The 27625-nt window shown below is 46.5% G+C and overlaps 1 protein-coding gene across 3 annotated transcripts in view; it reads right to left on the bottom strand.

Moving 5' to 3' along the window:
- AT-HF (HIS HF) overlaps positions 1–27625 on the bottom strand; it is a 117583-nt gene that overhangs the window by 44868 nt on the left and 45090 nt on the right. For all 3 annotated transcript variants that reach the window (XM_086812035.1, XM_086812033.1, XM_086812034.1), the window contains exons 8-9: positions 26290–26343; positions 26032–26130 (exon numbers count right to left, since the gene is read on the bottom strand). In XM_086812035.1, coding sequence (XP_086668161.1) covers positions 26032–26130; positions 26290–26343 — 153 coding nt within the window. The remainder of the gene's footprint in view (positions 1–26031; positions 26131–26289; positions 26344–27625) is intronic.

Raw genomic sequence — 27625 nt, forward strand, 5'->3', positions numbered from 1 at the left:
ATTTTGGAGAGTGGTATACAATCTACTAGGGGATGATGCTCCTCTCATGTTTCTATGTTCGTAGTATTCCATGACGAGTTTCCATGGACAATTCTGTATCACCCCAATGAGATAGCAATGTTTTTGTTTCTATTTTATTTGTCATTCCATGATGAGATATGCCATGGACATTATTGTATCACTTTGGTCTCATACGCCCATTGGGTCTTTAGTAGACACTTAATACTGTCACCATTTGGTCCATCTCCATTTCTGGAGCCACTTCTATGGGATTGTCACTCCATAGAGCAGCCAGATTTGTGCCATGTTCACATGGGGCCTGTCAAATCCCCACGGATCCCCTCGTGATCGATCTTGGTTCGAAACTCGAATCCTGCAAACAAACGAACAAACAAACAAGCAAGGGGGTGCAGGCCTGACTCACCTCCCAACCATGACAGCCGTGGGCGAGCCCACAGTCTTGGCTGTCCCCACCGAGCCACGAGCTGAGCTAACTAGGATGACGTACCGACCAATCTCCTCCTCTCGCAACGTCCCATACCGCCACGAAGCTGCCCTCGCGGGCCTCGAGACTACTGCCGGCCTCGGCTGCATAAAGCAGGTGCACGTCTGCACTAGATCCAGGCTCCAAGACCATAGAGCTCTCACAAACTCACGAGACTCTCTATATCCCAATAACTAACCTTGGCCACCCTTTTATAGGCTCTTGGCCGGTCATCGGACGTCCACACTTGGCCGCCCGCCCGTCCATACTTGGGTGCCCGCCCGTTAGTATTTCCCTAACTCAGCTCGTCAATCAGCCTGCCTAGTTCCAAGCTTCCCCAAGCCTCGAAACTAGTCTTGCATGTGTATAGCACACGGTAGATACACACTGTGCACATGACATACTCCCCTTCCTCTAAGAGCTCACTCCTGAGCTCACTAAAAAGCCAGGGTAATCTCTCTGAAGAGTAGTCAATGTCTCCCATGTAGCGTCCTCCTCAACACGATCCTTCCACTTGATCTTGTATTCCGTGAGAAGCGTATTACGCAATCTTCCTTCACGAAATCCAAGAATCTTTTCAGGTTCGTGCGGAACAAATGTCATATCCTCGACATCTATAATTTCTTGAGGAGTAACTAATTGATCTGCTCTACCCAGTACTTCCTTAAGTCTACTGACATGAAATACAGGATGAACTTTCACATGAGAAGGCAAATCCAATTCATATGCAACGGAACCAATCTGTCGTGTAACACGAAATGGTCCACAGTATCTAGGGGATAATTTCGGAGATCTACCTGTCCGTAAAGTCTCAGAATTTTTCGGAACTCGCAAATACACCATCGTTCCTTCAGAGAACTCTCTAGGTGAACGATGTCTATTAGAATAAAACCTGTCTCGGTCTTGAACACTTCTAATAGATTCCTTTGCAACTTGTAACATTTCCTGCATATCTTGCAAAAAATTACGTGCTGCATCATGCTGAAGTCCTGAGAATCCTACTGTAACAGGTGATCTTGGTTGAAAACCATACATAAGCATGAAAGGGCTAAACCCTGTACTCGTATGCTTAGTACTGTTATATGCAAATTCTAACATAGGAAGATAATCCTCCCATGAACTCTGTCTTTTGGATACATATGCTCGAAGCATATCCTCCAAAATCTGATTCACTCTTTCAGTCTGGCCATCAGATTGAGGATGATCTGAGGAACTCAAATTCAAAGTTGTTTCGAACTTCTCAAAAACAAGTTTCCAAAAATCACTCGTAAACTTAGAGTCCCTATCACTGACTATGTCCTGCGGTAACCCGTACAGTCTAAACAATTGCTCGATAAACTGCCGAGCTAATTGCGTAGCTGTAATAGTCTTCCGGGTCGGTAAGAATCTAGCCATTTTTGTCAAGCGATCTACCACAACCCAAATAGAATCGTAGCCTTGATGTGTTCTTGGCAATCCGGTAATAAAATCCATGGAAATACTTTCCCATTTATTACCTGGGATTTGCAAAGGATGCAACAACCCAGCCTGTCTAAAGCGTTCAGCTTTATTTGCCTGACAAATCTGACACTTGAGAACATAATCTTCTACATACCCTTTCATCTTCGGCCAATAAAAAGTGTGTTTCACTAATGATAGTGTCCTGTGTACCCCAGGGTGTCCAGCAGAAGGGGCGTCGTGACACTCCCTCAGAATCTTGGACCTAATGTCCGGGATCTGTGGTACACAAATTTTGTCATTACGGAATAGCAAACCATTCCGAATCATCCACTGGCTTCCTACAGCCTGAATAGTAGACTGCTCAGTCACCAAGTCTTGGTCAATCAATGAGCTCCCGTCCTGGATCTTCTGCCAAAATGGACCAAAATAACTATCAGTCTTGCAAAGCCCCCTCAATGACTGAAATAAGTCAGTAGAAATCTCGGTGAACGACAAAGTATTCACCTCTCTAATCCGACTAAGCGCATCTGCAATACTATTCATGGACCCTTTCAATCAATACGCAATGGAAAGCGGTATACAAAGAAGAATCCATTATATTTCCAAAATCAATTGTATTTACAAGAGGTCCCTGAGAGGGATGAATACAATCACCTAAAATACTATACTTGGTGTCCCTATGCTGAAAAGAAAAAATATGACTAGACCAATCTATCTGGACTTCAAGAGTCTTAAACCACTCAATCTCTAATAACAAGTCTACATTTTCCAGATGCATAACATAGCATTCCAGAGTATCTTTGTAGTCCTGAATCTGGATTGGAAGCATCTCCACCTTGCGATCCCAAACTTGTCTTCCCGCAGGTAGACGTACCTCATAGGTATGGTCGCTGAGTGTCGTATCAAGACTCAATTTCTGCACAAGTTTGTAGTTAACAAAATTATGCGAACTGCCAGGGTCTAAAAGAATGTGAACCTTATGGCCATTCACTTCTCCATAAACTCGGAGAAGATCATGCATACCAAATAGCTTAGAATTGAACAGACAATCAGAACAAGTACTAGGGCGAGAAAGTACAGTAATTGACTTACCTGTCAAAGACAACTGGTTAGCTGCCTTTGGTTTGGGTCCTGCGTTTGACTTGGTACCCTTTTGCTTCGGGCACTCGTTACGCATGTGTTCTTTTTCTTCGCAGATATGGGTGCCCAAGTGTGAACGGCCAAGTCACCTGAAGCCAAAGTATCCATACCCGAGAAAGTAGAGAGGGTAGTGGTCAATAGAGCGATGGAGTTCTGCAAAGCTTGCATCTGGGCTGCGATTTGTGCCTGACGTTCCGACGAAGAAGCTTCGAGAGCTACTTTGAACTCTTGGAAATCTGATTTTGACACAAAATCGTCAAAAAGATCAGCATCGGTACCTTCCGTAGCCGGCAAGCCTTCGCGTTCCACGAGGGGCTCCAACTCTGATTCTTGGGTCGACATCTTGAAGAGGGTACGTGGAGAGAAAATTCGATCTTCGCACAATGAAAGTGCGAGCGAACTTGAGAGCTTGAGAGCTTGAAAACTTGAGAACTTGAGAGATGTGTGACAAGAAGCCCACTTGACGGGTTTATAAAGGTTTCCCAAAAGCCAAAAATCTCCAAAAAGCTAGACTTAGCTTTTGTGTTTTTTTTTTCGTGAATATATATATATATATATATATATTCTAAAGTCTTTAAAAAAAAATTAAACACTTTTAAACCTTGGAGAGGAGATAACTTTTAAATTTTTATAAAAAATTTAAACTAAAAAAAACGAAAGCTTGTAAGAAAAAATTTACTCTCATGCGACTGCACAAACACGACTTCTCTTCTTTGCAAAGCAATCAACCCTTACTACACTACCATCTCCCATCAACATGGGGTCCTTTGATGAAGAAAAAACACATACCAAATCTGAAAACTGCAGTACGCACAGAAAAAACAGCAAGCTTTTTAACACATACCGTTCTTCAACCTCATCTTCTCTACCTACCGACTTGCTCGTTCACGAGGTATGCTCTGATACCACTGTCAAATCCCCACAGATCCCCTCGTGATCGATCTTGGTTCGAAACTCGAATCCTGCAAACAAACGAACAAACAAACAAGCAAGGGGGTGCAGGCCTGACTCACCTCCCAACCATGACAGCCGTGGGCGAGCCCACAGTCTTGGCTGTCCCCACCGAGCCACGAGCTGAGCTAACTAGGATGACGTACCGACCAATCTCCTCCTCGCGACGTCCCATACCGCCACGAAGCTGCCCTCACGGGCCTCGAGACTGCTGCCGGCCTCGGCTGCATAAAGCAGGTGCACGTCTACACTAGATCCAGGCTCCAAGACCATAGAGCTCTCACAAACTCGCGAGACTCTCTATAATACAATAACTAACCTTGGCCACCCTTTTATAGGCTCTTGGCCGGTCATCGGGCGTCCACACTTGGCCGCCCGCCCGTCCATACTTGGGTGCCCGCCCATTAGTATTTCCCTAACTCAGCTCGTCAATCAGCTTGCCTAGTTCCAAGCTTCCCCAAGCCTCGAAACTAGTCTTGCATGCGTATAGCACACGGTAGATACACACTGTGCACATGATAGGGCCAGGCCAGTGTCCCATGTGAAAGGGCCAGTTTTGTGGTGTCACATGGATGGGAGCCAGATCAGTGCCACCCGTGTGCGACCAGCTCTATGTCACATGGATGAGAACCAGTTTCGTGTCACCCGTGTGAGATTTGCTTCGTGCTGTATGGACGGGAGCCTGTTGTTTGGTGCCACCCCTGTATAGCCAGGATGGTGTCTTACCTATGGGATTGTCACTCCATAGGAAGACCAGGACATATTTATTTATATTTGCCGCGCCAGTTTTGTGCCCGACAGGAACCTCTTGTACAAGTTCCATGAAAGGGAGATTTCGTCCACTATTTGTGCACATGCATTTATGCCTGCATGCATAAATTTGTTTTTGCATGACTTGTTTGCATGTGTCTGCCTGTTATGCCGTGCCAGTACACTGGACGGGGACGCCCCCAGTGTACCGTAGAATGCACTTTGCTGACTTGGTGCTGTGGCATGTGAACAGGTGGTAAGTATTGTCATTTTGCCCCTTTTAAAATGTAAAATCCATAAGCTATAGTTAACTTTAATGTTTATAAGTAATGTGTTCACACACATTTAAAAGAAGGGTTGGACATTTCCTTTTGATGGTGCCCATCGTATTAAATTGAATCTAAGGTTTTATAACCTTTGATAAGGCTTTTGCATGGAACATTTATTGAAAATTCCCCACGTGGTGGGTTGGTGGTTTCTTTCTCTCCATCGCCTACAGCTTACTCCCCATCGCCTGTATCCGCCTGAGGCTGTCCACGGCTGTACCAGCCCTTGTAGACTTGCTGTCCACACCTGTACCAGCCCTGGTGTACCTGCTGTCCATGCCTGTACCAGCCCTGCAGTACCTGCTGCACCCGCCTGTTGGCTGCTGAACCTGCAGTACCTGTTGTACCCGCCTGTACCTGCCCCTGGTGTACCTACTGTACCTGCTGGCTGCCCTTGGTGTACCTGCTGTACCTACTGCAAGTACAGGTACCTGCATAGTACCTGACTGGTTGTACTTGCACACATGTGAAGTACCTAAAGTGCTTGATTGTACCTCCTACAAGTAGTACCGGATGTATCTGGACTGTACTCACCGTAGCAAGTGCTCTCATATTCTTTTTCTCATTTGAATAAATCTGAAATTTGCTAATTTAAATTCAGAAAATGCTTTAAGTTGTGTAGTGCAAGAGCAGAGCATGTATATGCTGACCATGTTCAAGAAATTCTTCCTGGTGTGGTTAGTATATTTCCTTGTGTAGTGTTGTTAACCGCGCTCTCAGAGCTTCTGAGAACCAATGAAGGTTAGACTCACCGGGGAATTTGGAAGCAAAGCTCATTGGGGAGAACCAGGCCACGTTCCCTCCGCTGTGTACTCCTTGGCCTGCGTCAGTACGGGCGTGCCTGTTGGTGCACGGTCTCGGAAGACCAGTGAAAGGCAGGTGTCCACCCAGTGAAGGTGGGAATGAGCCTGTGATTTGGGGCTACTCTGCCCAACACCTCTTCATCGACTTGAACCAGTTCTTTTTGGTTGTTTTCACTCCCCTGTGGAGAAATCTGGCCTGTCAGGCCCGTGACGCTTGTACAAATATAAATACTCCAAGAAATACAAAAAGTATTGAAGGGGGGAGGGGAGGGCTGGTGTCATTTGTATTTTCAGTATTTCCAGTATTTGTGTTGCTAATGTTGTTTCCATTGTTTAATAACAGTTAAATCAAGTGTTCTAAATATGTGTATATTGTCTTCCAATCTGTAGGCCTCCTATAGGGAGCGGTCACATTGGTATCAGAGCCCGGTCGTCTCTCTTTCTAAAGAGGAGGCACGGAGTTTTGAGATCAAGAGCAAGCACGAACACTTAATTCAATGGACAGCCAGGGAAACCCATTGGAAGTGCCAAATTCGAGGGGCCAATCAAGTGCTTCACTGGATTCCGATGCATTGCATGGAAGGCATAAGCCAAGGGAGCTGGCACTCTCTTATCTTATCGGCAAGGGTGACCTTAAAGAGGGAGAGGATGGACAGCTTATGTTCAAGAATCCACCCCCTTTGCAGCATGGAGACCCAGCCTCTCAAAGGTTGAGATCATACTTGCATAAAGAGGAAACAGATTTATGCATGCTCAAGGCCATTCGGATTCTAGGTATGTACATCATGGGGACAGTGGTCGGCATGCAAGCCAAAAGACCTTGCCTATTGAGTTGTTTCATGGCGAGACAAGGCATCTTTCAGCGAGGTCACATGCAGTAGGGCCACTAGAATCAAAGACCCATGTCACTTTGGCTAGTGGAACACCTATCATTACTCACGAAGCTCATGCAAAGAGAGCTGCCCCGTTGGATAAGGGGAAGAGAAAAAGAGAAGAACATGTCCCACATCCCAAGAAGCTCAAGGAGTTCAAGGCAGGGGACAAGTCCGTGAAATTTGATGCCTTTCATGGAGAGTATGATGCCTCTAAAGTGCTAGCATTTGTGGCACAGTTTTATATTGCTTTTAGTGATGAGGACTTGACTGAGAAGTCCAAAATTCGTCATGCAAGCATGTTCTTGAAGCGGACAGCTGCCCATTGGTGGATCACTAAAAAGACCACCAAAGACCCCATTTGCACTTGGAAAGAGTTTAAGGACAGATTTTATGCCCAATTCTTACCACCTAATGCGGAGCAAACTCTCACCCAAAAGTGGGATAGACTTCTGTCACGTGCATCCCGCACTTGGATGCCACGTAGACATTCTGTACAGAAGGTGCAGGACCTGGGATGGTGAACTGGTCCCATGTGAGCCCAGTCCGGGACGAGTCAGCCAGGGATCCATCTCAGTCGTCCGAGGTCAGGTGTGCATCGTCCTGCACATGAATCCAAGGTCAGGTGTGCATTGTCCTGCACATGAAGCAGTGCCAGTCCGCGCTGTGAGTCTCCCTCTGGAATGATGTCGGATGTGCTGTGTATCTGGTTTGCAACTGGATGCCAGACATCTGTAGGCATGTAGTTGCATGTGGAGATGGGGTCAGCCCATAGGGCTACCCCAGTGTAGGTATTTGCATGTGCATACTTAGATGGGCATGGGGGAGGTGTAGAACCACCCCCAAGGGGCCAGGAGGGCCCAAGACTTTGCCCACCAGCCAAGGCAAGGGCTGGAGGGGCAGTCGGCCAGCTCCAGAGCCTCTCGACAGGCAGCCGACAGAGGGTAAAGACCCTAGAACAGAAGGCGGCCAGGTGTAGGGGCAGTCCCCACACCTCTGCGTTGAATGCCCAGCAGCCAGGGTGCTGTCCCAGGGTCATGCACAGGCTGGACAGGGGCTAAACCAGTGAGAAAACACTTTATTAAAGTGTGAACACATTTTATTACAAGACTCAGTCGTGGGGCTGTTATGAGCAGGCCGACTGGATGATAGGAGGGGTATAAAAGCCCAAGTCATAATTCATTTCAGGCATCTCATAATTCACCAAGAGCTCCAAGCAACCAAGGGCCAGGACAGCCAAGAACAGTGCTAAAGCTAAGGGGTGAAGGACTGAAGGTCAAGGGCAGGTTTTTTCCAGCCAAGAAAAGGTCAAGTACTTTGAATTTGTTTCAGATTTACATCATTCTAATAAAGCAAATACACCATCCGTGGTGGGGGCCCTACAGAGGGTAATTGGGACCCAATACTGTGTCCTTCTCCATCTCCCCCTTCTCTCTCTATTTTCTGCACATCGTCTTTCAGTTTGTGCGTTAATTCCGTCGCGAAAAGAGTGCTGTTTTCTGAGTTTTGAAGTACCGATCCTTCTCCGAAGCTTCCGCATATTACAGTGGTATCAGAGCCTACTTCAAGGACGAAGATTCAGCAAAGAAAACCAGAAAATTTTTTCGCTCGTGTGGTTGGTTTTTAGACGCCGGTGGACTACCCTTTTCGGAGTGACTCCTGTCCCTCGAAGGACGGTTGGTTTTTAGCCTCCGGAAGCCTCCGGAAGTCTCCCACACAGATAGTGGATGGTCAGATTGCGTTCCGGAAAGGAACTGCATATCCCCGCTATGGCGAACTTTGGCGACGAGAGAGAACCAGAACCATGGGACCAGAGTGCACCAGGCAGCCCAGCGAGGGCACCCGGCTTGAGTGTACAAGACATGTTCCAGCAGATGATGCGAGCAATCGCAGACCAGACAACCAAGTTGGACGAGCAGAAGGCGCGGATTTTGGCTCTGGAGGAGCGTTCTCGCTCTCCAGCGTCGCGTTTTCCATCTCCTCCTCCCTCTCCTTCCGTACCCCAAATACCAGATCCTCGTCACAGGGACCCTCTCGAGGGGTCACAGCCGCAGTCAAGCTCCTTGCTTGAGAGGCAGATACGGGCATTGGAGATTCGACAACGAGAAGACGAAGCCATGCGACGAGTGGAACACGAGCGTTACCTCCGAGCTTTGGACGCCAGATTGACACCGGCGGCGCCCTCGAATCATTTTCCCGAGAAAATGAACTTCAGTAAGTATAATGGTAAACTCACTACTCTGTATTCATGGTTACATCAATTTGAAGCTTACTTTGCCGCAGTTAGGAAATCAGATATTGACAAAGTGATCTTAGCCAGTTGGTATTTGGAAGGTGAGGCCATTCCTTGGTGGACTCAGTGGGCTCATGCCCACACCAGATCAGGTATGGCAGCTTATGGGTGGGACGAGTTCGTCCGTGACCTTAAGCAGCGGTTTTTACCGCCCCACTACCTTGAGCGACTCGAGGACGAGTTCAGGGGTGCGCGTCAGAATGCGCAACCAGTCCTTCAGTTTGCCAATAGAATTTCGACCTTGTGTCTACAATTAGGCTTATCTGATGCGGACAAGAAAGGGCAGTTTTTGTATGGCCTGGACACGCAAATCCAATGGGAGGTGCGTATGTTCAGGCCAGCCACCTTTGAGGACGCACTCTCGCTTGCGCAGAGTGCAGAAATGAAACACAATGGTGGCAAGCCCAAGACTTCCCAGCCGGCTTCTCCCAAGGCTAACGCCTCGGGGGGCAAAAGCCAGAACCAGACGGGGTCTTCCCCAGGACAGAGCCCAGGAGCCTCTGGCTCCAAGAACTCGAACAATGCGTCTAAGCTTACTCCAGACCAGAAAGCGGAGGCAGGCAAGACAGGTGGCAAGTTGAGTGCTGAGGAGCTTGCTCAGTACAGGAAGGAGGGTAGATGTTACTTTTGTCACACAAAAGGACATACTTCTCGGGATTGTCCGAAGAAGCCTCCAAAGGCCGCCGCCGCCTCCACAGCTTCCGTGGTGAGCACAGCTCCACCACAGATCCCAGCGGCTACCCCTACTTCTTCAACCCCCGGTGCTTCAGTTGGAGCAATTATTAGTCGGGAGCTCGAAGATAAGCAGAAGGGCGCCCATGACCAGGAGTATGAGCGCAACGAATTGCTCAAGTCCTTTGGCTACATAGGTGGCCAGAGAGTCGTTGTCTTGTTTGACAGCGGCAGTACGGAGGATGTGATCACGGAAGAGGCCGCTAGGCGTGCCCGTTTCGAGCTGACTCCGGTGGACAAACAAGTTGAGGGATTTAGCACAGGTATGACAACGAGCGTCAAGTATGAAGCTCTAGGTGCTAAGTTAGTCATTCAGGGCATAGAGTTTGTGCGTGACTTTATGGTTGCCCCTCTTGTAGGAGCAGACATAATTTTGGGTATCCAGTGGTTTCACAAGTTCCTTCCTGATGTCAAGTGGGACAAGCACACGTTCCAGATTGATCGGAATGTGTCAAACACCCCTGTGACCATTAAGTGTGAGCCAGGTATTCCAAACTTTCCGCTCATAAGCCACTTGCAGGCTAAGCGAGCAGTCAGGAAAGGCGCACAATGTGCGATGATTTACGTCCAGACAGCCCAGACGGTGGCCAGTGCTTCCGAGAAGTACTCGGTTCTCCATGAAAAGTTCCAGAAGATTTTTCTTCGGGACAGTCTCCCTCCCCAGCTTCCCCCGTCCAGACCGGAGGATCACAAAATTGATCTCCTCCCAGGCTCGGAACCCCCGAGCAAGTTTCCGTATCGCCTTTCTAAGGCAATGGAATCGGAGTTGGACCGCCAACTCCAAGAATTGTTGCAAGCTGGCTTCATCCGCCCCAGCGTGTCGCCGTTTGCAGCACCGATCTTATTTGTCAAGAAGAAAGATGGGTCTTCTCGGTTGTGTGTCGATTATCGTGCACTCAACAAGCTGACTATCAAGAGTAGATTTCCGATGCCTCGAATTGACTATATTCTCGAGAGGCTGAATGGAGCCAAGGTGTTCTCTAAATTGGATTTAAAGAGTGGGTACCACCAGGTTCGGATTGTTGAGGGGGACATCCCCAAGACAGCTTTCCGTACAGAACGGGCCCACTATGAATTTGTGGTCATGCCATTTGGTTTGACGAACGCCCCAGCTACATTTAACCGCATGATGATGCGTATTTTCCGGGAGTTGATTGGAGTGTGTGTGTTCATATTTTTGGACGACATACTCATATTTTCAGCTACAGTTGAGCAGCATGACATTGATGTGGAGAAAGTCCTTAGGTTGCTGGAAAGCAACGAGCTCTATGTCAATGAAAAGAAGTCAGAATTTTATTTGTTCCAGGTACATTACTTGGGATATATAATCAGTGCCGAAGGCATTCGACTTGATCCGGCTAAAGTAGCCGAGATTGTTAACTGGGAAGTACCTCAGACCGCTTATGACATTAGATCATTTGTGGGTATATGCCAGGCATATTCCACCCACATTGACAAGTTTTCTGATCTCTCAGCAGACCTCACCGATCTGCTAAAGGGAGTGAAAACAAGGAGGCAAAAGATTCGAATGACTCCACGAGCGTTGGAGGCATTCCAGAACCTCAAGGTGGCTTTGTCTGAAGCGCCTTGTTTAGCCCTTGCCTCATGGGACGAACCATTTCAGGTGATCACCGATGCGAGTAACATCGCAATTGGAGGTGTATTACAACAGAATGGTCATCCGGTAGCTTACATGTCTCGTAAGTTACTGCCCGCCGAAAAGAATTACTCAGTCTACGATCGTGAACTCCTAGCAGTCATTCAGGCCTTGAAACATTGGAAACATTTCTTGTATGGCCGTGACTTCGAGGTTCGCACTGACCATCAGGCATTGCGCTGGATTCAGACGATGCCCAGTGCACAGTGGAGTGATCGACAGCACCGCTGGAGTCAGATATTCCAGCAGTTCGGTGGTATGATTGAGTACCTTCCAGGAAAGGCCAATCCAGTGGCCGATGCTTTGAGCAGGAAGGGACAAGTATCTGCGATTCAGACCACTAGACTGGACCTTGTTGGTACAGGACTAGAAGACATGAAGCACACGTACGCGGATTCCGAGGAATTCGGTACTCAGTGGGAACAGGCATTGGATGCCACAGGACCATGCCATTTTCTGATACGCGATGGTTGGCTTTACTACAAAGGCCGACTGTGTGTCATGAAATCATTCCGGGCAGCTCTTCTCCATGATGCCCATGACGCCATTACAGGTGGTCATAGGGGCATGAATTCGACTCTAGAGAAGTTAGAACGGCAATACTATTGGCCAAAGATGAGGCGTGATGTGTTTACATATGTACAACGCTGTGACATTTGTCAAAAGGTGAAAGCTCCTCGTGGAAAGAAGATAGGGTTTTTACAGCCTTTGCCAATTCCTGAGGGTCCTTTCCAAGACATTTCGATGGACTTTGTCACAAATCTGCCTCCCAGTCCGAGTAAGCGTAATACACAGTGTTTGACTATTGTTGACAGGTTCAGCAAATTTGTGATGCTTATTCCTTGCAGGGCCAATGTGACCGCCGAGGATGTTGCCCAGCTATTCATTCGGCATTGGTACCCGATTGGTGGGATTCCTAGGACCATAGTGTCAGACCGAGATGCCAAGTTTACCAGTCATTTTTGGAGGGCATTGTTTGATAATTTTGGTACTAAGTTGAATTTTTCCAGTGCGTTCCACCCACAGACAGATGGCCAGACAGAGATATACAACCAGTTGGCCTTTGATGTGCTGAAGTGTTATGTCCACGATCAGCAAGGTAAGTGGGAATCGTTTTTGCCTTTAGTTCAAGCTGTTTTAAATGACTCTTTTTCTTCAGCTATTGGCAGGACTCCATATGAGGCAGCGTTTGGAAGACCTTTCCAGTCGTTGTTAACCAGGACGTCGTCTTCAGTACCGGAGGCGAACAGAGTGACGGAGTCTTACCAGGAGATCCTAGAGTCCGTCAAAGACAGATTGACTAAAGCGCAAGAGGCCTACACTCGACAGGCCAATAAAGACCGAAGGGACATGAAGTTTTCGGAAGGAGATTGGGTATATCTTCGGATTATGAAGCAAAGATTAAAGCAGGTGGGCAAGCGATGCCCAAAGTTGTCTTTCAGGAGCTTCGGACCATTCCCCATCCGGAAAAAGATTAATGAGGTGTCTATGCAGTTAAAGCTACCTCCGAGTTGGACTATGCACGATGTATTTCATGTCAGTTGGTTGAAGCCATATGCAGGTCCACCCCCTTCAGAGGTCAAAGACGAAGCGGAACCAGACATCATTGATGAAGCAGAAGTAATGGTTCCAGAACAGATCCTTCTGCACCGTTTCAAGCATGGCTCAGGCCGAAGACTACGACAGTTCCTCACGAAGTTTCAAGACCGAGGAACTCATGAAGCGGTATGGCTCGACAAAGAATTTTTCGAAGACTATCCGGCTTTATTGACGGATTATTTGGAGGCTATGCAGCTTCCGTCAAGTTAAGCAGAAGGGGATGTCACGTGCATCCCGCACTTGGATGCCACGTAGACATTCTGTACAGAAGGTGCAGGACCTGGGATGGTGAACTGGTCCCATGTGAGCCCAGTCCGGGACGAGTCAGCCAGGGATCCATCTCAGTCGTCCGAGGTCAGGTGTGCATCGTCCTGCACATGAATCCAAGGTCAGGTGTGCATTGTCCTGCACATGAAGCAGTGCCAGTCCGCGCTGTGAGTCTCCCTCTGGAATGATGTCGGATGTGCTGTGTATCTGGTTTGCAACTGGATGCCAGACATCTGTAGGCATGTAGTTGCATGTGGAGATGGGGTCAGCCCATAGGGCTACCCCAGTGTAGGTATTTGCATGTGCATACTTAGATGGGCATGGGGGAGGTGTAGAACCACCCCCAAGGGGCCAGGAGGGCCCAAGACTTTGCCCACCAGCCAAGGCAAGGGCTGGAGGGGCAGTCGGCCAGCTCCAGAGCCTCTGGACAGGCAGCCGACAGACCCTAGAACAGAAGGCGGCCAGGTGTAGGGGCAGTCCCCACACCTCTGCGTTGAATGCCCAGCAGCCAGGGTGCTGTCCCAGGGTCATGCGCAGGCTGGACAGGGGCTAAACCAGTGAGAAAACACTTTATTAAAGTGTGAACACATTTTATTACAAGACTCAGTCGTGGGGCTGTTATGAGCAGGCCGACTGGATGATAGGAGGGGTATAAAAGCCCAAGTCATAATTCATTTCAGGCATCTCATAATTCACCAAGAGCTCCAAGCAACCAAGGGCCAGGACAGCCAAGAACAGTGCTAAAGCTAAGGGGTGAAGGACTGAAGGTCAAGGGCAGGTTTTTTCCAGCCAAGAAAAGGTCAAGTACTTTGTATTTGTTTCAGATTTACATCATTCTAATAAAGCAAATACACCATCCGTGGTGGGGGCCCTACAGAGGGTAATTGGGACCCAATACTGTGTCCTTCTCCATCTCCCCCTTCTCTCTCTATTTTCTGCACATCGTCTTTCAGTTTGTGCGTTAATTCCGTCGTGAAAAGAGTGCTGTTTTCTGAGTTTTGAAGTACCGATCCTTCTCCGAAGCTTCCGCATATTACAACTTCAGCAAAAAGATAATGGAAGTGTGCAGCAGTATGTCAATAAGTTTTGGAAAGTGTTGCTTGAGGTAACTCCCTTTATGCAAATCTCCAAGGATGAAAGAAAGAGGAAGTTTCACTCCAGATTGCAACCAGCCTATCGTTCGAGCATTGAATTGCACCTGAACCACACTCTGCAACAGCTTATAGCCTCTGCTCTTGCTACAGAGCAATTGGTGCTCAAGATTAAGCAAGATCAAGGGGGTTCTAAGGGCAAAGATAAGGCTATCCCAAACCTGCAAAAAGGTGGACAGCCACCTAAAAAGAGCTTCCGGGAGGTCCACAAGGGAGGTAAAGCTGAAAATACCTCATCTAAGGATCGTGGGCCAAAGAAGAACAAATTTGGCTTGACCCCCGAGCAAAGGGAGTAATATGCCAAGGAGGGGAAATGCTTTTCTTGTGGCAGCAAAGAGCATATGTTTAGACAATGCCCTAGCCACAAACTAAAGCATGAGGACAAGCAAACCAAGGCAAATGTGCATGCAGTTCCCGATGTGCAGGGAAACACAAAGCATGACGGAAAAGAGAGGATGGTATGCAAAGCATGGGGTCAAATCAAGGATCAGCCTGCCCTATTTATGTTTGATGAGTGTACAACAGATAACTTCATCTCTATTCAGATGACAGCCGCCTTGGGTATTGAGGTTAAGGACATGGGGCCTCAAATTGAAGCAAAAACTGCCTTTGTTGGTAAAGAGGTGCAGGTTACCCCACTTATTGGGAAGTTGCGCATACATATCCAGGGTTACCTTGATCATGAGCATTTCTTGGTTGCACCACTTAATGGATGTGATGTATTGCTTGGCAAGCCATGGCATCACAGGCTTGAGCCCCGCAAAGAGTACAAGACAAACAGGATTTCCTTTATGCATAGAGGCCGCATGCATGTTATTGATGCTAGCAAGGAAGGGGATACTATCCCACTTGTATCTCACATCCAGATTAATAAAGCAATGAAAAAGAGTCTTTCTGCGTACTTGTTTTTTGTTCGTGATAGCATTGAACCAAGTCATCAAAATGTGGATGTTTTGACTCAGGATAGGTTGAATTTTCTTCATGCATATAAAGATTGTTTTGCTAATGCATTGCCAGGTGAACTACCTCCTCAAAGGCCCAAGGATCATCACATAGATCCTGTGCCAGGTAGTTCTCCACCTAACAAACCCGCATACTGTGTGAGTGCCGCACAACAAGAAGAGATCATGAAGCAGGTTAATGAGCTTTTAGAGAAAGGTTTGGTTCAGCCAAGTTCCTCACCTTACTGCTCGCCCGTGCTTCTTGTTCAAAAGAAAGACGGGTCATTCCGCATGTGTGTGGATTATAGAGCTCTAAATAAGCTCACCATCAAGAATAGATTTCCAATCCCGTGTATTGATGACATTTTGGATAAGCTTGATGGCTCGGCTTGTTTCAACCGTATTGATTTGAAAAGGGTTATCACCAGATACAAGTAGTGCCACAGGATGTCCACAAAACTGCATTCAGGACAGCTTTTGGATTGTATGAATTTTTGAAAAAGATCTCACCAATGCCCCAGCCACATTCAATCGCATGATGGATAGGATATTCAGACCCCATTGAAAGTGTATTCTTTGATGACATCTTGGTTTTCTCCAAGAATGAGGAGGAGAATAGAACTCATTTGGCCACAATGTTTGAAGAGTTGCGGAAGCATAAACTCTTCATGCATGCCAAGAAAAGTGAGTTCTTTCTTTCAGAGATACACTATTTGGGTCACATTGTATCCAAGGATGGAGTAAGAATGGATCCTGCCAAGATAGAAACCATTCGAAATTGGCCAGAGTTGCAAAATGTACATCAAGTACGTAGTTTTTAGGGATTATGTTCATATTATAGGCGTTTCATAAGGCATTTTGCTATGATAGCCACCCCTCTACATGATCTCACGAAGAAGAAAGCCACTTTTAAATGGACTCCAAAGGAGCAGGATGCCTTTTTGCAACTCAAGAATGCTATCATATGTGGACCCGTATTGATTGTTCCCGACTTGCAAAGGTCATTCATAGTGGAATGTGATGCTTGTGGCGATTGTATAGGAGCTGTCCTAAATCAAGGTCATGCAGTTGTATATGAGAGCCATCGATTGCATGATGCCGAGCTTCATATGGATATCTATGAGAAAGAGCTCTTGGCTGTAATTCATGCCTTAAAGATATGGAAACATTATCTTCTTGGGGCTGAATTTGTAGTCAAGACAGATCATCAAAGCTTGAGATACTTTTTATCTCAAACAAAGCTTTCGGAGAAGCAGATGAGAATGGCAAACTTTCTTTCCATGTTTCATTTTCAGATTGTACATACTCCGAGAAAGAAAAATGTGGTGGCAGATGCATTATCCAGGAGGCCTTATGTGGCTACAGTTTCAGTGGCCTCTCATGGGGACTTATCTGCCATGCAAGATTTGTATCATTTGGATGCTGATTTTTGCCATATATGGACTGATTTGATGGCTGGTCACTCGCATGCCTCTTATGTGATCAAAGAGGGTTATCTTATGAAGGATAACTGCTTATGTGTGGTGAAGAAATGCGTCCAAAGGTTATGGAGGAATGTCACATTCCACCTTATGGTGGTCATAGAGATATCATGCCTACTACACGCATGATTGAGAGATATTTCTTTTGGCCAAGCATGCGTAAAGACATTGAGGCATATGTACGTGCATGTCTTACTTGCCAAAAGGTGAAATTTGACAGGCAAAAGCCTCCAGGTTTGCTTCAATCATTGCCTATTCCCTCGCAACCATGGGAAAGTATTACTATGGACTTTATTATGGACTTGCCTAGATCCCAGCATGGGAATGATGCTATTTGGACCATTGTGGACAGGTTTAGCAAGCAAGCTCATTTCTTGCCCGTCAAGAAAACCATTAAAGTTGATCATATGGTGAAGCTTTTTCTTGCTAACATCTTCAAGCATCATGGTATGCCTAAGTCCATTGTTGGGGATAGAGATCCCAAGATTACGAGCCTCTTCTGGAGGGCTTTATTTGATAACATGGGCACTAAACTTGAGTTTTCATCAGCTTATCATCCCCAAACGGATGGCCCAAGTGAAGCTGCAAATTCAGCCGTGTTGGATTTGTTGAAGTGTTATGTGGCAGATCAAAAGACTGCATGGGAGAAGAACTTCCACTTGTAGAGTTTGCCTACAACAACACAGTTCATGCCTCCACGGGAAAGGCCCCGTTTGAGATCATTTATGGCAGAGTGGTCTTGCCACCCATCCTTCGTACAAAGGATGAGATTTTTGCAGCTGATGAGTATGTGCGTGACTTGGATGTAGCCTTTGCTCAGGTGCGGACAGCCAATGCAAGGTCACAAGATAAGCATAAAAGGGCTGCTGACAAGCATAGGAGAGATATGCAAGTCAAGGAAGGTGATTGGGTATTGCTGAAATTAGAGAAAGCTAGGCTTCGGAAGAGGCCATGACGAGAGTAATCATATCCAAAGCTTTCTACTCGATATTATGGACCCTTCCAAGTGATTGACAAGATCAATGAAGTGTCCTTCAGGCTTGCTTTACCCAACCATTGGAAGATTCACAATGCTTTCCATGTGAGTCTTTTGCAGAAGTATGTGGGGCCAGATCCACAGGAGCCTGTCACAGAAGAACCGCCAGAAGTTGATGAGCTTGAGGAGATCCTTCAGCCAGAGCAGATTGTATTTCACAAGGAGAGAAAGTTACCACATGGGAAGCTTTCCAGGACATACCTTGTGAAATTTAAAAATTATTTACCAATTGATACAAAGTGGGTAGATGAGGATTATTTTGCGGACTACCCTCGGCTTCTACAGGCATATCTTGAGGCTTTTCAGTTGAGGTCAACTGTTTAGAAGCCTGAGGGGATGTCACCATTTGGTCCATCTCCATTTCTGGAGCCACTTCTATGGGATTGTCACTCCATAGAGCGACCAGATTTGTGCCATGTTCACATGCGGCAAGGGCAGTGTCCCATGTGAAAGGGCCAGTTTTGTGGTGTCACATGGACGGGAACCAATTTTGTGTCACCCGTGTGTGATTTGCTTCGTGCAGTATGGACGGAGCCTGGTGGTGCCACCCGTGTATAGCCAGGATGGTGTCTTACCTATGGGACTGTCACTCCATAGGAAGACCAGGACATATTTATTTATATTTGTCGCGCCAGTTTTGTGCCCGACAGGAACCTCTTGTACAAATTTCATGAAAGGGAGATTTCGTCCACTATTTGTGCACATGCATTTATGCCTGCATGCATAAATTTGTTTTTGCATGACTTGTTTGCATGTGTCTGCCTGTTATGCCGTGCCACTACACTGGACGGGGACGCCCCCAGTGTACCGTGGAATGCTGTTTGTGCTGACTTGGTGGTGTGGCGTGTGAACAGGTGGTCAGTATTGTCATTTTGCCCCTTTTAAAATGTAAAATCCATAAGCTATAGTTAACTTTAATGTTTATAAGTAATGTGTTCACACACATTTAAAAGAAGGGTTGGACATTTCCTTTTGATGGTGCCCATCGTATTAAATTGAATCTAAGGTTTTATAACCTTTGATAAGGCTTTTGCATGGAACATTTATTGAAAATTCCCCACGTGGTGGGTTGGTGGTTTCTTTCTCTCCATCGCCTACAGCTTACTCCCCATCGCCTGTATCCGCCTGAGGCTGTCCACGCCTGTACCAGCCCTGGTGTACTTGCTGTCCACGCCTGTACCAGCCCTTGTGTACCTGCTGTCCACAGCTGTACCAGCCCTGCAATACCTGCTGTACCTGCCTGTTAGCTGCTGAACCTGCAATACCTGTTGTACCCGCCTGTACCTGCCCCTGGTGTACCTACTGCACCTGTTGGCTGCCAAGGTTTTAAAAGAAGGGTTGGACATTTCCTTTTGCATGGAACATTTATTGAAAATTCCCCACGTGGTGGGTTGGTGGTTTCTTTCTCTCCATCGCCTGCAGCTTACTCCCCATCGCCTGTATCCGCCTGAGGCTGTCCACGCCTGTACCAGCCCTAGTGTACCTGCTGTCCACGCCTGTACCAACCCTTGTGTACTTGCTGTCCACAGTTGTACCAGCCCTGCTGTACCTGCCTATTGGCTGCTGAACCTGCAGTACCTGTTGTACCCGCCTGTACCTGCACCTGGTGTACCTACTGCACCTGTTGGCTGCCCCTGGTGTACCTGTTGTACCTACTGCAAGTACAGGTACCTACATAGTACCTGGCTGGTTGTACTTGCACATGTGTGAAGTACCTAAAGTGCTTGATTGTACCTCCTACAAGTAGTACCGGTTGTATGTAGATTGTACTCACCGTACCAAGTGCTCTCATATTCTTTTTCTCATTTGAATAAATCTGAAATTTGCTAATTTAAATTCGAAAAATGCTTTAAGTTGTGTAGTGCAGGAGCATGGCATGTATATGCTGACCATGTTCAAGAAATTCTTCCTGGTGTGGTTAGTATATTTCCCTGTGGTGTTGTTAACCGCGCTCTCTCAGAGCTTCTGAGAGCCAGTGAAGGTTAGACTCACCGGGGAATTTGGGAGCAAAGCTCATTGGGGAGAACCAGGCCAAGTTCCCTCCGCGGTATACTCCTTGGCCTGCGTTAGTACGGGCGTGCTTGTTGGTGCACGGTCCTAGAAGACCAATGAAAGGCATCAGAGGCGTCAAAGGCGTTTGGTACGAGGCAGGTATGGTACGCGCCTCAAAAGACTCGTATTTTTTAGAGATATAAGAGGCGTGTTAGAGACGTCTGTTTTATATGTATATATATATATATATATAGTGATAGATAGATATAATATATATAGTGAAAGTTGAGAGAGAGAGAGAGAGAGAGAGAGAGAGAGAGAGAGAGAGACTAGAGTGTGTATGTATGAGCCTTGAGGGAGGGAGAGAGAGGGTGTGTATGAGAGGGAGAGAGAGAGTGTGTGTGTGTGTGAAAGAAAGAAAGCTGTATTAAATGTCTGCAAAAGGCCAAAATGACCTATGAGACGAAAATAGTCCATCATCATCATCTAGATACATCATCAAGATTCAAGGGTACAAAGTAAAATGAAATGAACTGCAATTAACCGGTAGAGTATAGAGAGAGCTCCAAAAGTGGGTATAAAAAACATCATCATCCTAGTGTGTTTGAAGTTTGAACTTTGAACTTTGGGTCTTGAGAAAGGCTTAAGGGAGGGAGGGAGAGAATGAGGGAGAGAGAGAGAGTGCGTGTGAAAGAAAGAAAAGAAAGAAAGAAAGATTTTATTAACGTCTTCCAAAAGACCGAACTCGGCCTATGAGACAAATCGGAGTACCTGTATGGGGTATCCTCTGTCATCCCAACAAAATGAAAAAGTACTGAATAAAAAAGCTGAATCTGGGTGTGCAGGGTATGGAGCTCTATTACTAGGAGAATGCAAAGCTATATGCATGGAGTATACAATCATGATATGCAACCTAGCTAGCTCCATCCTGTACCATACTGGGGGTATAAAATGGTATACATCAGTGAAGGGGGTGTCCACAGCTCCCTGAAGAACATGCCTGGGTGTGCTCTGAAGCGAGCCAGTCGCTCCGCACCCTCTCTGTGAAACTGAGCTCTGATCTCTGTCATCTCTCTCTGGTATAGGCGTGGTGTCCGAAAGCCAGGTGTCCTCTGTCTCCTGCGGGCTCTAAGTGTCTCTGCTCTCTGGAGAGTAATTCCCTGCCGTGTAGGGCCTGGGAGGGGTATGGATCTCTGAAAAAATGTAGTAATCTGTGTCTGTCGCCCCCCCTCTGGAGCTGTCTGAGCCTGTAATAATGTCTCTCTGTGGCGCTGTATGTCTAGAATGTATCTCCCCAGTATGCGCTGGTCTGCTGTCTCAAAGATCTGGCGTAGGGAATGTGGCTCTCTGAATAAAATGGGATATCTCTCTCTGATGGCTGTATATGCTCTGCATCTGCATACATAATGCTCCTCACTCTCCACCTCCTCTCTGCACAATCTGCATACCCTCTCCTCTCGGGGGATCCGTGCTGCTCTGCCAGTCTCAATCTCCAATCGGTGTGATGAAACTCTGAGCTGACCAATAGCCACTCGGGAGCCGTGTGGTAAAAAGCCCTCCATGTATCTAGGCCTCTCTATAAATCCATCATCAGTGATACTCATGAAGTGATCTCTGTAGTATAGCATCTTCGGTGGAAGAGGCTGTGTAGGCGATATCCATGTCTCTCGTGTATAGAGCTGCCATAGATCCTGTCTCAATACTCTGTTCCTCTCACTATGAGAGAGACGGATATGTGGTGCATCCCTGTCATACTGGAATGGTGGTAGATGATCCATGTCTAGGCCATGCTGTGAGAATGTGTGGCGTCGGTATATGGGGGGCTGGTGATACTGGTGATCCGGCTAGTGAAAATGCCAAGTATGTATGATCTGCCCCAATAGGACGAGGTGGAATGGAGAATGAGGTGACAAGCTGTGATGCCTCCAAAGACCCCATAATGTAGTCTACCACCGTGCCTCCGGTCCGTGTATGACCCCCATGTGGGAAGCATGTCAGCCCTCCTGATCCCGGCCACTGTAGCATCCCGTTATAAATAACGAGACGATGCCTGGCTCCCAACTCTAGTAAGTGGTCCCCATAATGCCCTCTGTCTGGTCCAGTGTCCTCTGATGCCCGACTAGCCCCTATCTCCTCTGGATCCACAGGGTGGAGGATCTCCATGTCATCATAGTCATACACCTCACACTGTCTGCTCTGTGTGTGGGCATTGAAGTCGCCCGTAAGAAATACTTCCCCTAGTGTAGAATAATGCATAATCTCCTCTGACAGACAAGTGTATGGCGAGGCTCCTATCTCCTCCTCCTGTGGCATGTCCTCTGTAATGACGTAGGAGGATCCTGATGGAGAAAAGTAACATAGAGCTATGTATATAACCCTGTCCTGTGAGAGCTGTAAGCTGATCCACATGTATCTGGCCTCTGGATCCTGTGCTACCACTCTCAGTCTCCCCTGTAGCTCCCGTCTGAATAGGACTGCTACTCCCCCCGACCCTCTCGAGGTACCCTGGCGTGTGGTCCTCCTGTATGCTGACTCCCACTGGAATCCCTCTACTCGAGGTAGCCCTCTCTCTGGGCTCTGATGTGTCTCTGTCAGAAGTATGATGTCTCTCCCCACCATAACATGCTCCAGTCGTCCAGACTGCACCCATAGTGAACCATTACAGTTCCATACTGCTATGTGTATCTCTGTCAGTGGCCTGGTCTGTGTCCCATAGGCCCCAAACCGCTAATCCATGGGCCGGCCATCAATGATGACCCGACCATCTCGATAGAAGGCCTTCTTGCCTTCTCTCCTCGCGTGTAAGACTCGTGGCATGCAAGTTCTCCTATGCTCAAGCTGCATCCTCGTGAGATCATCATCCAAGAAAATAGGAGCTCCCTCTAAACCCCGTAGTATGACCCTCTTCCTCATGAAGGTGACCCTCTCCGTCTCTCCTGCAAACTGTAGGATGAGGGCTCGCTTGCGTGTTGAGTCTTTCCCGGCTCTCCATGCTTTGGTGAAGGGGAGAGGGTGCTCTTCCTTGTAGCCGAGCTTCATGCATAGAAGCTGTCCATCTTTCTCGGGAGTGGAGTCGGGTGTCTCGGCTATACCTGTGACTCGAATGTTGAGGCGGCGGGCATGCCTCATCTTCTCCTCCTCAATGGTGGTGTGAATGATTTGGTTTTCTTCCCTTTGAGTCTCCTCCCTCACTTCTTTACGGATGTTCTTCTTCACCACCTCGACCCATCCTGACTGCTTGGCTTCGAGCTTTCCCTCCATGTCCTTTGTGATCTCCTTGGAGATCTCTTCTTGATGGCCGTGAGAGTGTTGTCATTGATCTCCCCTTCTTCCTTCTCAGCATTCTTGATGGCTACCATTTCCACTTTCAATGCACTCACCTCCTCCTTGAGTGCCGTGTTCTCTTGTTCGAGGTTCGTGACCCGTGCTTCGAGAGCTATGATGTGCTTGTGTAGTTTGTTTTCCACCTCATTGAGGTTGGAATCGGATGTCTTCTTGTTCTCCTTGATTAATGCCTTCATTGCCATCTCTAGGGCCTCGAGTTTCTCTTAGAGACTCGGGGCCATTCCTCCAAATCACTCTGCAGTCCTTCCCACCACAGGCAGGGAGGAGAGAGAGAGAGAGAGAGAGAGTTATGTTGCTGCCTTGGGGGCTTGAGCAAGGGTGGGTGGGAAAAGGGCACGAAGTGGCGAACTGGGGAAAAGGCGGGCAGAGAGGCGGGCAAAGTGGCGAACTGGGGAAAAGGCGGGCAGAGAGGCAGCGAACTGGCGAACTGGGGGGAAAGCGGGCAGAGAGGCAGGCGAACTGGCGAACTGGCGAACTGGGGGGAAAGCGGGCAGAGAGGCGGGCAAAGTGGCGAACTGGGGAAAAGGCGGGCAGAGAGGGGCTGCCTTGGGCCCTTAAAGCCCCCGTCTAAAGACTCAAACCAGCAAACAAAAAAACAAAAAAAAGGTAGCCGCCTCGATCAGGCAGTCATACGCCTCGATCGCCTCGTACGCCTCGAATGCCTCTAACCGTTAGAGGCGCACAACTATGCCAGTGAAGGTGGGAATGAGCATGTGATTTGGGGCTACTCTGCCCAGCACCTCTTCATCGACTTGAACCAGTTCTTTTTGGTTGTTTTCACTCCCTTGTGGAGAAATCTGGCCTGTCAGACCCGTGACACTTGTACAAATATAAATACTCCAAGAAATACAAAAAGTATTGAGGGGGGGGGAGGCGGCCCTTTCCGGCCCCAGTGCTGGTGTCGTTTGTATTTTCAGTATTTCCAATATTTGTGTTGCTGATGTTGTTTCCATTGTTTAATAACAGTTAAATTAAGTGTTCTAAATATGTGTATATTGTCTTCCGATCTGTAGGCCTCCTGTAGGATGGAGCTAGCTAGGTTGCATATCATGATTGTATACTCCATGCATATAGCTTTGCATTCTTCTAGTAGTAGAGCTCCATCCCCTGCACACCCAGATTCAGCTTTTTTATTCAGTACTTTTTCATTTTGTTGGGATGACAGAGGATACCCCATACAGGTACTCCGATTTGTCTCATAGGCCGAGTTCGGTCTTTTGGAAGACGTTAATAAAATCTTTCTTTCTTTCTTTCTTTCTCTCTCATGGACATGATGTAACATTTTGGTCTCATAGGTCATTTTGGCCTTTTGTAGACGTTAATACAACTCTCTCTCTCTCTAAATGAGTCGTAAATAAGTCGTGCATCTACAAGATTTCTTCATATTGGGTGAGTGTTTTTTTCTTCCAAAGATTAAGAGTGTGGATCACCCAAGGTGTTTGTTTGTGAAGTCCTTCACATTAAGAGCCTTTTTAACTCTTTGCTCATCAACCTGAACTTGGGAACACTTGACAAACTAGTCTACATGAATGATATTGATAAGGATTCCGATTCACTAGACACACATGCTGGTTCTAAGAAAAGCCCCCAAGCAAACCAAACAAAGAGAAACTTAGGTCATATCCCGACCTGTAAAAGAATTGGAACAACTTCATGAGCTTAGGGATATGGTCACACATACTCAAGAGGAGTTAGAATCAAGACCAAAACAAGTAAACATCTCTGACACTGTGCATCCAAATAAGCTAAAGCCGATCGTAACCCACAAACCCTTGGATATACCTAGTGTCATCCTTGAGGTCAGTGAAAATGTTTGAGTATGAAAACCCTGAATCTATTCAAGAGGTGGAAATTCCAATATCACCAGCACCCTCATATGGTAGAGAGGTGATAGGTACTCCCTTGAACATCCCTAAATTGTTCTGGTTCTCCACTCTCCAGGGTGCCACCACCCCACGAGCCTCAGTCTCTCTAGTTGTACATGCCATACCTCAATTAGCCACTACTTACTTGTCTGCAGATGATGCTGTTAGTTTTAGGTTCTTTTTCATTTATGTTATTTTTTAACATGTTTTTGGTCTCATAGACCCTAGATAAAATTCTCTCTCTCCCCCCATTCTGAGGGCCAGACATCCCCAACCTCGATCATCCCGACCTTCTACCCATCAGCTGCAGATTCAGGGTATTCTTCAACAACATGAGAATAGCTCCCATCTCAGGCTATAGATATTACCACGGCCCATAGGAGGATGGAATCATTAGTAGAGTCTTGTTACACTATCCCCCATAGGGACATATGGTGTCAGCCATCTGGCTCCCACAGTATTACTATTAGCTAATTTTCCTTATCTTTCCATGGCTCAGCGTACTCATGGATTAATTGTACTACTTTTTGGTCTCATAGACCCTTGGATTTTTTCGAAGACGTTAATATAATTCTCTCTCTCTCTCTCTCTCTCTCTCTCTCTCTCTCTCTCTCTCAAGTGTTGCAAATTCTTGAGGCTAGCTTTTTTGCAAGCTAGTCACCATTGACAATTTTGCTCCCTACCATTGGATGGTGATCAAAAAGCAAGATTTCATCTTGGTCATTGGATGATAGGTTATAGATTATTCACATAAAAGGGTAACAGGGTTACAGCACTAGTATATATAAGAACTAGAAATAACATTAAGCAATCCAGAACGAAAGGAAAAAAAAGAGTCAAGCAAACATCTCAAGAAAAAAGGGCAATAATTCCATCACAAATCAAGTGTCAAAACGGCAAGCATACCTCTCGTTCTTTGGATTGCTCTCGGACATCATACTGGTCACCTTTAGTAACAACAAGATCTCCTTCATCATTGGACCTTACATCGAGGCAGGCAATTACCTGAGAAAAATTACTTGTCTAACTCTCCCAGCATATATTTAGCATCATCTATTATAACCAACTTAGATTAAGCAAAAAAAGTTTTTCGTCAGCACAGTTTCCTTGGGTCATGCACATGACGTTGCTGTTGATTATTTTTTCTCGAGCCATCATACCCACCCTTTTTGCTAGCATGGGGTTTTTCCCAGACCCTTGCAAAGGCTCCTCATTCACCTGCTCATACCAGACATCCCAAGTCAAAAACTCATTCTGCAGTTGAACGCACATAAACTCTTCAATGCTACTATGGCAATTGTTTAGCAGCACATTTTTCAACAATGATATAGAATGCACTAGAGAAAAAGTATAGCTTATGCTTTATGCTATCTTTGAGTTTATACAGCATCCAATCATAACTCCCGCCTACCTTGAAGGGGTTGAAAATAGGGAAGGAGGAGCGGAGTACTAGCCGGACATCCATAAAGGGAGAATACTTCATCGAGGAAGGGGAGATAGCTACTTTGAGGACAGAAGAGTATTTTTGAAAATCGTAAATTTGCAAGGTACAAGATATTTTTTTCCGAAACTCTTCCCTGTGTGGACACATGCTAACCAAGACTACACAAGAAATTTAATGTCTTTGCATTCCCATTTCCCAAAACTTTGCAATTACACCTTGAGCCATTTTTTTTACTTGGGCCACTTTACAGCTCAATTATAGAACTAGTGTTAACATGGATTTATGGTTGAATAAAAACACACAGAGATTACTAAAAAAACCATTTACATATATCAACTCTAAAGCTTTTTCCACCACACACACACACACACAAAAAAAAAAACTGGAACTTCGTCAACAGACCTGTGTTGTAAAAGAATGAAGAAATGGAGGAGATAGAGGGAGAATTAGGAAGAGGGTGACAAGAGGAAGTAAAAGGAAGAGAGAGAGAGAGAGAGAGAGAGAGAAACCATTCACATCTATCAACTCTAAAGCTTTTTCCACACACACACACACAGAGACTGGAACTTCATCTACAGACCTGTGTGGTAAAAGAATGAAGAAATGGAGGAGATAGAGGGAGAATAAGGAAGAGGGTGACAAGAGGAAGTAGAAGGAAGAGAAGGTGAAGACAGGTAGAGACTATGGGCTGAACAAGGTGTGCAGTGCATCTCGGAACACTTAATTAGCACAATTAATTAACAACACAAATACCTTACATGTGCTAGTTATGCATGTGTAAAGTATGACCACGGCTGAGTTAGAAATTCAAAATCATTTTTGATCAACTTATAAGCTAGAATTAGTATTCTAGGAAAAGAAAACACCTACATCTAGAGAAAGAAGACCTAAGACAGAGAGAGAGAATCCTTAACTCTGGAAGCCTACGGTAGGATTGTAAAGTTGCAGACAAGAGAGGATAAGCCTTAATCTGTATTCACTTCATCGGCGATGGAAATGGCATGGCATACTATCTAAACTAAACATATAACTCTTCAAATTACTTTAGTAAAGGTC

This window comes from Cibotium barometz, chromosome 18 (assembly GCF_041138505.1).
Source record: "Cibotium barometz isolate CiBa-2024 chromosome 18, ASM4113850v1, whole genome shotgun sequence".
Taxonomy (NCBI): Eukaryota; Viridiplantae; Streptophyta; class Polypodiopsida; order Cyatheales; family Cibotiaceae; genus Cibotium; species Cibotium barometz.